The sequence below is a fragment of the Boleophthalmus pectinirostris genome, unplaced genomic scaffold (assembly GCF_026225935.1).
Source record: "Boleophthalmus pectinirostris isolate CB_2022bp ecotype Guang Dong unplaced genomic scaffold, ASM2622593v1 HiC_scaffold_4, whole genome shotgun sequence".
NCBI lineage: Eukaryota > Metazoa > Chordata > Actinopteri > Gobiiformes > Gobiidae > Boleophthalmus > Boleophthalmus pectinirostris.
Window position 1 is genome coordinate 3,243,207 of NW_026571353.1, and position 16,623 is coordinate 3,259,829.

At 40.5% G+C, this 16,623-nt stretch overlaps 1 protein-coding gene and 1 pseudogene across 1 annotated transcript in view; both read left to right on the forward strand.

Moving 5' to 3' along the window:
• Positions 1 to 16,623, forward strand: part of loxl2b (lysyl oxidase-like 2b) — a 105,037-nt gene that overhangs the window by 47,999 nt on the left and 40,415 nt on the right. The window contains exons 4-5 of the mRNA XM_055161895.1: positions 3,775 to 3,986; positions 12,353 to 12,575. Coding sequence (XP_055017870.1) covers positions 3,775 to 3,986; positions 12,353 to 12,575 — 435 coding nt within the window. The remainder of the gene's footprint in view (positions 1 to 3,774; positions 3,987 to 12,352; positions 12,576 to 16,623) is intronic.
• Positions 752 to 868, forward strand: LOC129411381 (5S ribosomal RNA; annotated as a pseudogene).

Genomic DNA, 16,623 nt, shown 5'->3' on the forward strand with positions numbered 1-16,623 from the left:
CAAGACCGAGTCCAAACGTGGTCGAGTCCGAGACGAGACCAGTAACTCGTGTAACCTCGCGAAACCACAGCCGTGCGTCAACGCAAAGGCGGTTCTACCGGCAGCTTGCAGCAGGAAGTACACGCGCAGCTCTGACTCTGTGTTTCTCAATGAGAAAGACGATCAAATTTGACTGGGCGCGTTTAGCCGCTTGTATCAGGTCTACAGTTAAACTAACAGCTGAACACACTTGTATTTACCTTCTGTACAGGCTGACCACGGCAAAAGCCATGATTTAAAAAAGTAAATTTTTAAAGCTCTTATTAACAGTCTTTCCTGGACCTGGGCCCTTTTACATGACACAGATCTGCCCCAGGAGCACGTTGTCCTGACGGTAAAGGCACAAATACAACCAAAGATTCATGCTCTGTGTATTTTTGATGGGGATACGTGTAGAGTGTCAAAAAAATAGGATGGATCCTATTTTCTGAAATCTACGCGTGCAGGACACGTTGCTCCATACGTGCGTCTAGCACCTGCAGTGAAGCCGTCCTCATTCACTTTCCATGCATTCTAAAAGTTAAACGTCCAAAAGTTGCAGTTTTTACGCTCGCATAGAGCGAAATGTACGTGCAGTCAAGCCAGGCCCTAACAGCTGAACACACTTGTATTCACCTTCTGTACAGGCTGACCAGGGCAAACGCGAGGATTTCAAAAGCAAATTTTAAAGCACTAATTAACAGTATTTCTGGACATGGGCTCTTTCACAGGACACTGTGGCCATACCGGCTTGTAAAAGCCTGATCCCGTCAGATCTCAGAAGCTAAGCAGGCTGGGCCTGGGTAGTACTTGAATGGGAAACCGCTAGGAATTCCAGGTGCCACAGTGGGTCGTTGTGTCCTTAGACAAGACACTTCACCTGCATTGCCTAGTATGAAAGAGGTGTGAGTGTGAGTGATGGTGGTGGTCGGAGGGGCTGATGGCTCAGATTGGCAGCCTCGCTTCCGTCAGTCTGCCCCAGGGCAGCTGTGGCTACAGTAGTAGTTTACCACCACTGAGTGTGAAGTGAATGAATAATGAACTGTAAAGCGCTTTGGGTATCTTGAAAAACGCTATATAAATGCTATCAATCAATCAATCGACACAGATCTGCCCCAGGAGCATGTTGTGCTGAGCCAGGCCCTAAAAAAAGGTCTAGAGTACTACGACACTAGCCTGTGCACATGTTTAAAATTATATAATTAACTGAGCACCATTTTGTTTTTCCGGGCAAGTAAGTCTGGGTGTCGGACAAGTAAAAAAATTATAGCCACTTGCCCGGGCAAGTACTTGTAAATGCTTAATGTCAAGCCCTGTATATGCTTTTAGTCACATTATAACTAATGGCTGAATAACCATGCATACAGGCAAGTACACTTTCACTCAGACTGTATATATAAATATATAAATGGACATAGCTAACGTGCCAGTCATCATGTTCCAAACAGGAAGTTCCCATGCAGCTCTTCCTTCTGACTCTGGGGTCCCTCTCTCTGTGACTGCTCCCGTGAGCCTTGTTATGTTGGTCTTAAATTGTTTGTAATAACCCTCTCTACATGATCCGCTGTTTTTATTTTGCTGATTTTTTAGTTTCAAAAAATCTTAATTCCTATTTCTAAATTCATAATAATTCATAAGGAGCCTGGCTCCAAATCTGCTCCTGTTACCGTGAGAATCACGAGCTTCATTGAAGTGGAGCTGAACACTGTGGGTGACGTCAAACTCACTTAATCCACTTATTATACAGTCTATGATTTCACTTCATAAGCAGTTAATATCCAGTCCAGTGTAATTCTGCAAACCTAAACCTGTATTTTGATAAAAATAACTAATCTTAACTAATCTTAAACTAATAATCTTAACTCAAACACTAGAACATGGCCTTCTCTTTTATTTTTTTTACTGTAAATCAGCAGTAGTTGCTTCATTGAATCATCCAGTTCATGCCTATTTCTGTGAGCCCAGAATTTACCACAGGAGAAATCCCTTATTACCCACAAAGCCTTGAGAAAACTTGATATAAAAGTAGTTGTTGAATATTTTGGTCCAAGCTGAGGGAGGCTGTAGAAAGTGGCCAAAGTTTGAGCTGTGCAAATGAGACGGGGCCCTTCGTTCACACTGGCCTCATATTAGCCGTATGTGAGCTGCAGATGCTGAAGCTCACTCTTAGCATCTGTTTGTAATTCACACTGAACTGTTGACATTTTGTGAAAAGGGCAGGAATTTGGGGTTTTGTTGAAGAGTAGAGTTTCCTCGTGGAGTCTGAAGGTTACATTCGCAAAACTACAGGCTCACAGTGCTCATGAGAGTCTGTGTTTCAAAAGTAGAAGTTTGTTATTGTTTTTACTATATAGGTTCTATAGCCTCAAGTAAATGCTTTGGATTTGTGTAGGATAAAGTTAGAAATAAGGACCACGTGAACTCATTATTCTGTTCTACTCTTCTGTTTGAAATATGGTTGTGAGCAGAGTTTAGGTACCGTATTTTCCAGGCTATTAGACGTGCTCTTGAGCTTCTAACCACATCAAAAAACAACCATGTCTGACTGACCCATCCAACTGTTGTGTTTCGTTTAAAATCCAGTGTGGTTTATTTGTGAAAAAAGTTCAAAAATAGACCATTTAATGACAGTGCGCCATATAATCCAGAGGCCTAATAGCCCGGAAAATACAGTAGATAACTGCCTATGACAGGTTAGACTACTTCACAAAAAACACATGTATTTATTTAAGATATTACTAAAGATATTTTTTTTCCCCCAATTTGGCCATTTTTTTAGGTTTACATTTTTATTTCATTTGTCAAACAGACTTCTCCCAGTGTGATGTCAGCAGTTAGCCTGATTCATCAGGCAGTTTCAATTTGTGGAAACCGTCTGATCTTTAGACCATCTGACCATTAGCATTTGTTCACTCGACGGTAGGCGGGTACTTTTTTTATTTAACCAATCGCTGCTATTTGATGGTGATGTATGTAATGCCCCGGAACACTCTACGGTGTCCAAGTAATTACCAGCACAGCAGCAAACAAAGCAGAGAGTGAACATGTCTGTCAACCATCATTTTTGTTTCTGCGAGGTGAACTTGTGAATTAAAGGTGCAATAAAAAATGCAAAGTTTGTATTTGACAAAGGAAGTCCAAAGGAGGAGAGCGTATGCAGTCTGCTATCGCAACTCAGGTTGGTTGTGGCCAACACACCACTTCGCTCAAATAGACTGTGACATGCTTCAGAGTAATTCTGAGATTGAAACATGACACGGACACTTTTAACTCGCCAAACATTCTCTGTGTTCTGGCTTTAAATCCTCGATCTTAAGAATCGTTGCCAACACAGAATGTCTGTCTTTGTCTACATCCATCTCGACACTTTGTTTACTGTTGTGTTGTTCCACAAAAGGAACACAGACAAACGCGACGAGTTTGACGTCGTGGCTTCACAGCTCACAGCTGATTGGCCGGTGCATGGTCTACAACTTCCAGGGTTCTTGCAAACTGTCTAGTGTATTCTGATTTCTGACCTAGTCGCTTGAGAGAAATGAAATAGAGTGAAGGCACTAGGTGGCACCAGCCTGGCTAGTCAGCAGTATGGAACACTCTAAAATAGAACTCTTTACTTCAACTTTTTCAACTTTTCTTCACAAATTGCTTCTTAATTGGTGTAGAACTATTATTTATATTATACAAATTTGAGAATGATCACCTGTCATATGTACTTTAAGTCCCAGTTTACAGTAAAGGTCTTTGTATTCTCCGCAGAGCCTTGACATCCAGGTGGAGGACGTGCGTATCCGAGCCATCCTGTCGTCCTACAGGAAGAGGGTGCCCGTCACCGAGGGTTACGTGGAGGTCAAAGATGGCGGCCGCTGGAAGCAGATCTGCGACGCTGAGTGGACTCAACACAACAGCCGTGTGATCTGTGGCATGTTCGGTTTCCCAGGGGAGAGGAAGTACAACGCCAGAGTATACAAGTCAGTAACACAAAAGTTTACAGTTTAAGGTCATTATATCAGAGACGAGCCCAGTCACAGTAGAATACAGGTTTTTCAAGGTATTTTTGACCAGTTGAAACACCAAAACACAGATTGGTTTGCTCAAACAAACCCAATTTAACCATTTAAACTCTTTTAAACATTTTTATTATATGTTCTGATGCTCTGGCCACATTTATTGCTCTTCTTAAAGGGCCCATATTACACTATTTTCTGATGTGTCTAAGTTATAAAGTTGTTTCTTCATCACAAACATATTAGGAGTTGTGTTTTTTTTCATTCACACGTTTAACACACAAACCCTGCACATTTAGGCTGCACTGCGTTTTTAAACTCCATGCATCTTCAGTAGAATCATTTGGATAATTTCAGCTCTGGAATTGCTGAATCTCTGCTGAATTAAAGATAAAACGTTGCTGAGAACTTAAAAAAGACCACTTCATGACATCACAAGGTGGAACAGAGCGTTTTGAGCTTTGGAGATGTAGACAGACTAATAATGCAGGGTTGCTTAAATGATTGTGCATGAAATAAAACACAATTCCAGGTCTGTTTTTGATGAAGTAACAACATTGTAACACAGCTTAAAGCTCATAAGAGTCTATTTTACTTCCTACAGCAGTAATTGAAAAGTTAGCTGTTTTGCTTATGAAGTCAGACTTTGCTGCACTCCACTCTGTTTTCTAACGTTTATTTTCACAGACTTTGAGCAAGTATTTATCAGTAAAACAGTTTATATTCCAAGAGTACATATGACCCATTATCACATTTTTTGGGAATGCCCAGAACTTTTACAGTTTGGAGCAGTATTGAAGAAGTTCTCTCTATTACTTTACTGCACAACTTTGAGACACTTTACCTTGGTATAAGGTAAAATATATTTATAATATACTATTGGCTGCTGGAAAGAAGTCTCTTACAAGAAGATGGCTTAGTGATAAAGTTCATTGCCTTGAGGATTTTTTCATGTTTTGTTATTATTGACCTGAGCCAGTAACATAGTAACTGTAGATTGTTTATTGGCAATATCCCAATACTCCTCGCCGTTGACTTTGTTACTGGTGAGGGGTATTGTTCTTCCTCAGTTTCTTTTTATTATTTTCAAACATTTTTATTTTGCAAACGGTTGTGATTTTCAGGGCCTGAATGTTGACAAAAAGTTCCCAAACTGGGTATCAGATTGACCGGTCTGGTGAAAAATTTGATAAAATGGGCATCACGACATTGCCCAAAGTGACCCCACTCATCACGACATTGCCCAAAGTGACCCACTCAGCAGTGCCCTCTGGAAATTGCAAAAACTGAAACTCTATGGGCAGCTGAAAAGCATATTTCGGAGCGCGGAAACAAAATTCAGGACAGTGATAGAGAACAATGAGACAAGCCAAAAGATGAATCGGAGCATGCCTCTATGACGAATAGGAAGTCAGCCACATTGGATCAAAAAATTCGCCACCATGTTCAAAAAGAGTCCCTGGTGTTTGGTCCAAATGAGCAATAAACTTTAATGGGAAAAAAGAGTACATCTGACCAAACAAATCTCTAAAATGACATTGGTCCTAAGTTTGGTTACTGTTGCAATTTCAGCGCTTGTGCCATATCTGAGCGTGTTCAGATTGAAAACGATGCTAAATCAGGTAATCAAACCAAGTTACAGGTCAGATCTGTGGAGAGGCGACCGCGCTCACAGTCAGAATGCTGTTTTAGTAGGTATTTTGAGCTGTAAAACCACCTGCAATTGAATAAATGTCAAGTAAGCTGTTTCATACTGTGGAACATTCCAGGCAGAGCAATGGCCTTTCCATAGAAACAAGCAGGTGACAGACCCCTAATCAAAAAGTTACACAGTGTACCTTTTATAAAACATGACATAGACATATTTTTATTCTCGCAAAGTTTGGCGTCTGAGTAAAACGGGTTTGGGCAAATCGGGTAAGGTTCCAAACTGGGCAATGACAGGGCACCACGGAGCTCAGCCCATTCATTCTAACTGGCAGCCATGTTCAAACCCCAGGGCTCGGTCAAAAAAGAGCTAAACTGCAATTTGAGAGGGCAATTTCGAGTACTCTAGAATATAGATATCTAGAACTACATGGATTACAATCCGCCAGGGTGGCCTAGAGCAGAGGAGTCTACATGTGAAGGATTACTGAGACTTGCACAACTGAAACAAAACACTCCAGTTTTTGAAGAAGATACGATTATAATGGTTATAAAAGTCAGTTAAAGACGCAGTATGATGTAACTTTCTAGTTGGCAGTTCGTCACCTACTTGTTTCTGTAGCTATATGATTGCACTGTCCGCATGATCCACAGTCGCCACGTTTACATGAGAGATTTAATTCTGAATAAAAATAATTTAATTCTGAACTAAAATTAATTCTGCTTCAAAAAGACCATGGAAACACTTAATTCCTAATGAAAATGATTCAGAATCATTTTCCAGACAGCACCCTCCCTACACGCCACAACTGAACAAAGCCCAGAGTCACCGTGAACGAACAAACAAACAAAACCACTCACCCATCACACTGTTGTGTTTCCTTTAAAGTCTGGTGCGGTTTATTTGTGAAAAAAGTTTGAAAATGGACCATTTAATGACAGTGCGCCTTATAATCCAGAGCGACAAATAGTGCAGAAAATACAGTAAATAAAATACACATAACATTTTAAGTTAACTTAAGTACTTAAGTATTTTACTACTTTTACTTTGTTACCTTCCACCACTCATTTGTTGTCCTTGAATGAAGTAAACAAACAATGAAATTACCATTAGCACCCCCTGATGTACACAGATAGCCAGTCTGGCACCACCTAGTGCCTTCACCCAATTATATTTCTTTCCAGCGACTCAGGAATCAAAATACTTTAGACCAGGCATGTCCAAACTATGGCCTGTGGGCCAAATGCGACCCTCTAACAATTTTTTTTTGGCCCTCAGGCTTCCAGGAGCATTGGCCCAAATTACCTTGCATCAATGAAAAATGTACTTTTTACTGCAAGTTTTTTGACAATCTGCCTTGATAATGCCAATATTTAGTATTTTGTGTCTGGTTTTAAGGATCTTAGCAGGAATAAAGACTGATGGCTCATTCTAATGTGTTAAACCTGCACATATTTCAATTATTCACTGTACTGAGCATCAGTCTATGGTCCTCGATCAGCCCTCTGCTTCATCTGTGTTTCAAGATATGGCCCTTGATGAAAAAAGTTTGGACACCCCTGCTTTAGACAGTTTATAAGAACCCCAGAAGTTGTAGACAGCGCACCGGCCAATCAGCTGTGAGCTGTGAAGCCATGACGTCAAACTCAAGCACCTGTCTGTGTTCCTTTTGTGGAACAGCACAACAGTAAACACAGCGTCCAGATGGATGTAGATGAAGCCTGCTACTGTGTTTTATTGAACCGTATCGAATCAATTTGAAATATATTGTATCATATCGTAAGCTCACTGTATCGAGGTATGCATCATCATGGCCAAACAAAGTCCCACTGACCCATCTAACTGTTGTGTTCCGTTTAAAGTCCGGTGCGGTTTATTTGTGAAAAAAGTTTGAAAATAGACCATTTAATGACAGTGCTCCTTATAATCCAGAGCGACTAATATCCCGGAAAATACGGTCAATGCTCGTTGAGTCGCCCTTCTGACGCGACCCAGACGATCCAGCTCCACCAGTCCTGGCTTCGGACTTTCCTCCACGTCTCTTTGGATTTGTGAGCGGGATGTGGGAGTGGGCTGAGGTAGAGCAGCCGTTGACTCAGTTTGTCTTCTTCCTCCTTCTCCAACACTCTTCCCTTCTCCTCTTCAGCTGACAGACGTAAAGCGTGATGAGAGAATCCTCCAGCTGCTGCGAAATTATTATCAGAACCACTGCAGGAAAAGTTTGGATCGTGTTTGTGTCCGAGGCGTAACGATAAACCGAGATGACAGAAAAGCCTTTAGCAGCTGAAGTGTGTGTTTTCTTTCTAATGTAAATAAGTTCATGTCTCTGTCCAATCAGAACTCTCCCCCACCCCCAGACGTTGAAAATAAAGGTGATTTAACGTGTTTTCCATGTAAAACCTCAATTTGGAATTATTATTTCCATGTAAAATCGAAGGAGAATGTAACGTGGCCAGTATTCCAGGTGGTTTTATAACTCAAAAATACTTTGAAAAACACGTTCTGACTGATCCGACCTGTAACTTGGTCTGGTTTGGTCTCCGTGAAGATAGAAAGGTTTAATACCATAAACATTCCAGACAAAGCAATAACATCTCCAACATCTCCAGCATTTGATTGACCCTCCGCCAGAAAAGTTACACAATACATCTTTAAGCAGGATATCGGCCCAACATGTTAACCACAAATTGTACACAGGAAAACAAAATCTGGTTTTAATCAAATACTACAGAGACCACTGTGACTAAATGGCTATTATCCAGTGTGTACTCCACCCATGGCCCAACAATAGGCCCATAATATGAATAATAAAACTTAATGAGCTGTAAAATCTGCATAACGAAAGTACAATGTGACAAATTATTAGAAAACACATAAAATGAATAAATGACTTTACTGGTAGAAGATACGTCACATAAGATCTTTTAAGCATTGTATTTCAGGTGTTTTTTGCCCAACAATACACTGAACAGACTCGCCTCTCCACAAACCTGAACAATAACAGGTAGTGAAGTGAACCCTCTGCCAGAAAAGTTACACAGTGAAACTTTTAAAAGGCCCATATTGTTTTCTGATCTGTTCTAATGTAGTTTCCTCATCACTAACATTATAACATGACTAAAAGCTCACAAAAATCTGTTTTATGTAATAAAGAACCTTTACTTTTCGATGCTAAAACTAGTATCGAAAGTAGATACTTATTTGAGCAGGAATCAATACCTGAATATCTTTAGAATGATCTTGAGCTGAATCAGAACAAGTATAAGAGCACATAGACTAGTATACTCCTGTGGAATCTACTGGACCACTGAGGGAAAGCTTTATTGTCATCATGGTCCTGAAATCGAGTTTTAAATGTAAGTAGAGGTGGGACCAAGTCGTTATTTTGCAAGCCTCAAATGACTCTCCAGTCTTTGACCTCAAGTCCGAGTCAAGTCCCAAGTCAAATACAGACAAGTCCAAGTCGAGTCTAGAGTCACTGGCCCACAGTGTTGGGGAGTAACAGATTACATGTACTGGAGTTATGTAATCAGAGTACAAATTATGAATAACTGTATTCAGTTACAGTTACTGTTTCCATTTTCCATTCCATTCCATGTAATTACATTACAATTACTTTGTTAAAATAAATGGATTACATGGCGGTATTTTCCCGTTTTCACATTTTGGGCTAAACCAGGACTAAATAAGGACTAAAACCAGGACTAAACCAGGTCTAAACTAGATCTAAACTAGGTCTAAACTAGATATAAACCAGGTCTAAACTAGATCTAAACCAGGTCTAAACCAGGTCTAAACCAGGTATAAACTAGATATAAATCAGGTCTAAACTAGGTCTACACTAGATCTAACCCAGGTCTAAACCAAGATTAAACCAAGACTAAACCAGCTCTAAACCAGGTCTAAACCAAGACTAAAACCAGGTCTAAACTAGATCCAAACTAGATCTAAACCAGGTGTAAACCAGGACTAAAACAGGATTAAAACAGGACTAAATCCTGCTGTGTGGACGTGTCTCCTCGTCTTCTATCAATAATATTTTTTATCTGGTTCAGTAAAGTCTGGGCTTTTATTTTCTTTTAGCAGATAAAACATCTTATGTTACGATATCTGAGTCTTTGCTTCTCTACAGCAAATCAAGTAATCCAAAGTATTCAGATTACATTACTCACTTTAAGTAATTTAATGGATTACGTTACAAACTACATTTTGGAGTATGTAATCTGTAATCTGTAGGGGAATACATTTGAAAAGTCACCTTCCCAACACTGCTGGCCCATAAGTCCAAGTCAAGTCCAAATCATCTGCTTTGAGCTTCAAGTCATTTCAAGTCTTTAAACCAAAGAACTTAGATTTTTGCACTTTATATGAATTTTAAACTAAATTGTACATAAAAAGTCATGGTATATTTGTATAGAAGTATTTATATAAGAGTTGTAGAAATTATTTTTTATGGATGGACATGTTCCAGTTTGTTCCTATAAAATTAAACACTGCATTTATCAACTGTAAAGAGAAAAGTATTTCCTCAAAACATATATATTTTTAGGAGAAGAATCGAGTCTTCAAGTCACAGGCTTCAAGACCGAGTCAAGCCCCAAGTCACTGATCTTCAAGTTCAAATCGAGTTCTAAATCTTAGTCCATTTGATCAACTCAAGTCTCATGTCCTAAAAATAGTGACTCAAGTCTGACTCGAGCCCAAGTCACGACCTGCAAGTCCCCACCTCTGGATGTTAGTATTGTGACACTACTGTTTAATCAACTTCCAAAAATGTATCTTTTGAACTTGTCATTTTTTCCCCAGCCCTTTATGCTTTTGTGTATTCTGTAGACACATACATTATTTGAAGTTATTGTACATAAACTACTCAAGGTTATGATTAAAAGTACTCCAAATGACTACTGATGTATTTTCCATAGTAATTAACTGAACATTCTTACCACCGTCATAATTTACTGAACCCAAAGTTGATGTAAAAGTGGTGACGGAAATGTACAAGTGAGAATTAACAAACCCAAACCATGAAGTGCGATTTAGAGTCAAACGTTTTGGATAACTCTTCAGAAATGTTATTGGAAATGCAGCTGTGTTTGGGTCAGATTATTTGAGTGCAGAGTGTCATTATGGTCAGGAGCGATCACGCATAGACCTGACTGGGCTCAACACGTCCACAGCGTCTTAAATCTGAGCGTGTGGAGGTTAGGAAGGCTGGAGGCTGGGCTTGCACTCAATACCGCATCATTTACACATTTAACTTTTCCTTTTATTCTCTCTTTAGTGGTTGTATGGCTTAAACCTGTCCCAGAAATTCACGAATAAAGAATTAGGTCGTACCATTTGGAATTTCCTCTTTTCTGGTGTAAAACGTAGAGAACAGTGGTTGGAAAAATAAGCAAGAGGTTCCCAGGTTTGACTCGTGCTGTGAGTGGAGCCTGCCTGTTTAGAGTTTACATCTTCTCCCATGTTGTTCTGGGGGTTTTCTACATGTACTCCAGTTTTCCTTAAGAATGGAGAGATGGGTCTTAGTTCAGTTCTTTCATCACTGCCCTCTGGTAGTCATCTGGGATTCATAGAACCGTAGTTACATTTGTAACTTTTGTCGTCCGGCATTGTTAGCACAAAGTTTAAAAATTATGGAGAACCAGAAGAGAGGCAGCGAAGCATCGAAAGTGGAAACATGCAGAGACACATATCCTAGATGCATAAAAGCTCTGAATATGGTGCTGTTTTGTTGCACTGTTACTTAACCACCAAGTTTAAAAGAAGGAAATACAAGTAAGCTTCAATTTTACAGTTGTATCAAAGAGTTAAAACTTCATAGCGAAAGTGATTTTGTTTTTGTCGCACGCATGCAGTAAAAATAGAATGTTGTTGTAGTGAAGACCGCACTCATCAAGACCAAGACCAGGCCGAGACCACAGGGTCCCGAGACTGAGACAAGACCAAGACCGAAACAAGACCAAGACTTTTAAAGGTCAAGACCAAGACAAGACCAAGATCACGGCCCCTCAAGACCAAATCAAGACCATCTTTGTTATTTTAGTCATTTATTTGTATTTTACAGTTATTTGGGGAACATATACAGCATAAAAATCTATCTCCATTTTATCTGATAAATGTTTTTAAGCTTAAAATAAGACAAGCAAACTGTACTGCACTGAAACACTGCGTCCCTTTTTTGGAGCCTTACCCACAGTTTGAGAACCCCTTCTTTAAGCCAAACTCCACTGGCACTTTACAGGAAGTGTGTAGGACTTTTGACCCTGTTTTCCAAACTGCAGTTACATTATGTTGCTGGTTTTGTAGTGACACTGAGCAGCCTCACCTGTCACACAAGTGACAAAATATAAACTATAATAACAGACAAAAATCACTCATGACTTATTTTTTGGGACCCTTTTCGTCACAATAACAGACTGAATTGACCTATAATGTGTGCTAGTGTGTCCTCATAAACTGTATCCTCATAAAGTCACATGTTCAGTGAGAGTACAGTACATGAGCAGACATGTGGCTGAGGTCAGAGGTTAATCACAGTGCTCCATCAAAACCTCTGAACTGGAGATAGATGTGCACAGCCTCGTCGCTAAGGGCTAACAAAGATAGATGAACATAGATGACCCTCCATAACTTCACACATATGCTCTTGTTTAACTGATCCGCGCCCCCTTGTGTGCAGGATGTTCGCGCGCAGGAGGAAGCCCACGTTCTGGGACTACGCGGTGAACTGCACGGGCACGGAGGCGCACCTGTCCAGCTGTAAACTGGGCACACAGCAGACGCCGCTGGTGAAGGCCAATGGGACGTGTGCGGGGGGGCTGCCCGTGGTGGTGAGCTGTGTTCCCGGGCGAGCCTTTGCACCCACCCCCATGACGGGCTTCAGGAAGGCCTTCAGGCAGGAGGTAAGGACATGCACTGAGTATGGTGAAACTATATGAAAACACGTCAGCTTTCTTAACCACAGGTAGTCACAGACAGTTATTAATGTTTCTGTACTTAGAACATTCCACATCCACACACACACACACAGTAGTTAAGTATTTAATTAGTAACTGTAATGTAATCACATATATTTTATTTCATATTGTTTTAATTTTATGTATTAAAACAATATACTACAACTTCACAAACCTGATGCGATGTGCAGTAGTTTCATTAGCAGGATGTATGCTGATTGTGTTGTGATAGAGCTCTGAAGGAGATGTAACTTAGCACGGAAGAGCAAAAGGAGGTGTCAAAAATGAAACTTAAACTAGTAAAAAAAAGTGATGTTTTCAGTGATTATAGCATTTTCACAACAATAAAGGGTTAGCCCTTTCAGATCGACTGCATCATATATGATACTGGCGGACATGTTTTACATAACTGCACATAACTTTCCAACCATAAAAGGTAGAAACTTACTTTTTTTACTTGGAAAGTTCACAGTTTTGGCTTTCCAAGCATATTTCTGGCATTATCCTACATCACACACACACTGTGTGACGACGTAGAGAAAACGAGTGTCCAATAGGAACTTGTTTTCTGCCAAACGCATGCGCTCCATCCATTTTGATTGGTCCAATCTTTGCCAAAAAGTGTAGTGAGTCAAAATGGTCGATGCTCTGAGCTTCGGTGTTCGTAACAATTGAAAAAGTCGCTCTAAGTGCAGTTATTTCTCAAATAAATGGAAAATTACACATCTTGGTTTGAGTAATTGTGCATCCCTTGCTATTTTTATTTGAAAGGTTTAGTTCAGTGTAAATGTACAAATCCAAATGTAATAAAGACCATGGAAATGCAGGAAGTGATGTGGCTCTGTGACCTGGACCCGTGGATCTATTAAAATAACTGGAGGGTGTTATTGCTTGTATCTGCCTCCAGTTGACGTAGTGACACTCACTGGTGCTACAGCAGAAAAAAATCCCATGGGCCGAGACAACATTTTTCTCATAGAGGCAATGTAATCACAAACTACTCATGTTCGGCTGACAGGGAACTACAACTTTCAAAAATGTTGGATTTTGTGGTGATTTTTACCTATTTTTAGATTATGAACTTTTTCTCAGCTCAAAATCTTTCAGTTCTCTTAAAAAACATTTTATAATTGTTAGCTCTGGCTACGCTCTGGGTCCTCTCACTCTGATTGATCAAAGCAATCACGATACATGAGCCCGTGCTCCGTGTGTGTGTTCGCGTGCATTCACGTGCGCCTGTGGGTGAAAACAGCACTACTGCGCATGCTCATTTGGCCCACAGCCACCGGAAGTACCTAGCCGGGTTAGGCTAATCTGAGATCATGCGCCATTGAGCTCAACCCACTGACTTGAATGGACAGACATTTTAAAAGGCCGGGGCTTGCCCGGACCTGACTCGAGCTGGTTCCATGACTGGCACCAGGAAAGTCATGAGGCCATTGCATTTTTGTTTTGTTTTGAGGCAATAAGGATATTTTGAGTTTACATACAGACTTGATATTTTGCATTTTTGTCGCCAAGGCCCTAAATTAAGCATTTTTTTTTTGTCCAAAAAATTTCTAGCTTTTATTACAGCCATATGACACAACTACAGCAGCAGATTGTGAAATAACAGATTGTACTGAATAAAAAAAGTTTTAATAGCCAAATTAAGAAAGAAATACAGATGAGGATAAATGTACTAAAATGCCTTTAGGTCTGGAAGGGTTAAAATAGTAAAAGCTGAAAATGTTTACCAAAAAGCTGAAATGCTAGTGCTTCTTGACTGAGGGCACCCTAACTCTGTACCACCCCAGTGAAAAAAGTCTTGACACGCCACTGCATCCCTTTGAGTTCCCTAACTTCACAATGTTATTCCTAATCTCATTCCCTGATCTGAATACACAATTTTGTTTCCTAAAAGTAACCAGAAGTTGTGTGATTTTCTGGTCAAAGAAGGCAGAGGGCCAGACCACAGCTGAAGCCCGACTAAAACCACCAGAGGATTTAAAACCGGAGGATTTAAAAGTTTGATGAAGAAGGCGACTGAGCTGAAATAAACAATTTGTAAAAGTTGAGTCTGTTTAGTTAAACTCTAATTCTATTTTACATGGCAGATTACATCACCCCGTCCGTGACTTATCTGGTTTCTCTGAATTCATCTACAAACATCAAACACAGGTATCCCTTTCATAACTTATTGTGTCTAACAAGAAGGTGATACAGACAAAATGAACTCAGGTATTCTGAGGATTATTTAAAAGCTCACGTAGAAAGCCGCGCTCTCGACATGTGCCTCCAGGCCTCCGTAGAAAGGCAAACCAACACAAGTTAATACAGACATGTCAAACTCAAGCCCGGGGGCCAAATTTTGCCCACGATATAATTATATTTGACCCGCGAGATCATATCAAATCTGTATTTAGGGCCGTTCACACCAAGGCGTCAAAGCGTCCAGTTTCAATGTAAAGTCTATGTGGACGCGCGACTAGAGCGTCCTGCGTTTTTGCGGCTCATTTTCGCGAATCTGGCATCGACGAAGTTGAAAATGCTGAACTTTTCGCATCAGACGTCATCAGATCAACCAATCAGGGACGAGTATCCAGTGACGCAGCGACGTTATTATCAGGAAGCAAGACCCGAGAACCAGAGCGAGAACCACAAACATGAGCGGAGGACTAGACCGGGAGTAGACCGAGACTAGACCGAGACTAGACCGGGACCAAACCAGGACTAGACCGGGACTAAACAAGGACTAGACCCTGAATAGACCTGGACTAGACCGTGATTAGACCAGGACTAGACGAGGACTGATCCAGTGTTATTAGCGGAGTATAAATATATATACGTCCCAGTCGTCAACCCGATCTCCTCCGCTGATGTTTTATGTCATAAAAACACTAAAGTCTCTCTCAGTCTGGTCTGACATTGTTTCAGGAAAAGAACGGGACCAGGCTCTTGTTTCCAGGGCAACGGACGCGTGTCAAGTATTTTTGTCCCGTTCGTTCACGGCGTCAAAGATGCGCGTCAGGGGCGTCTAAACTCAAATGCAAAGGCGTCCAAATAGAGGCGTCAAGGCGTTTTTTGACGCTTTGGTGTGAACGGCCCTTTAGAGCTGCTCACCGGCTACAGACAGACTATAGAGACATGATTTATTTAAAATGTTATTATTTTATATTCTGCTTGTTCTGGATTCAGTGTTTAAGCAAAACTATTATTAAACATTTATTTTATAAGGAAAGGTTTAACGTTACATATCTGGAAAGAAGAGAAAACATGCAGATGTGGTTGAATTTCTTCAATAACTATTTAGTTTGGTCCAGGACTTTACATTTTGGCCCTCTGGGAATTTGAGTTTGACACCCCTGAGTTAATGAGACGCTCAGAACCGCGGTTGTTGCAGTTTGCTCAGTGATCAGAAGAGTGTAGTAAAGGGCATCACCACTACAACTACAACAACAGAAGTGAAGGGAAAACAGGATTGTTTGGATCTAATTTGAAAGTATTACACGTGATGATTTTAAGTTTTACTGGGCAACCACTGTTTGCCTTGATTGCTCTGACCACACACCACTGCTTTAAACACATCTAAAACAATATCTTTTTCTCCTCTATTGAACTATAGAGCTTTTTTTCCCAAGCTAAACCAATCGCTGCCATTTTCCCCTTCAGAAATAGCTTTGTGTTTTAAACCTCTTACAACAAAAACATACACAAACCATACTTACTACTTTCAAAATATCTTTCCCAAATAAAGAAACAGGACTCAAATTGGTCACCTCCTCAAATATGTCAAGCATTCACAAACAGCGTAAACAGCTCGCGCTCCTGGTTCATCTGAGGACGCGGGTGGAAAATAAAATCAGTGTGATCCAGCTCCTCTGTCATGGTGCAACAGCTGGAGCTTCAGGACACTGCGCGCTCACGTTGAGTAATGATTACCCTGGGATCTGACACAACACGGCCCACGTAGTAAAACTGCAGAGATGGAAAATACATAGGACTGGAAAGCATT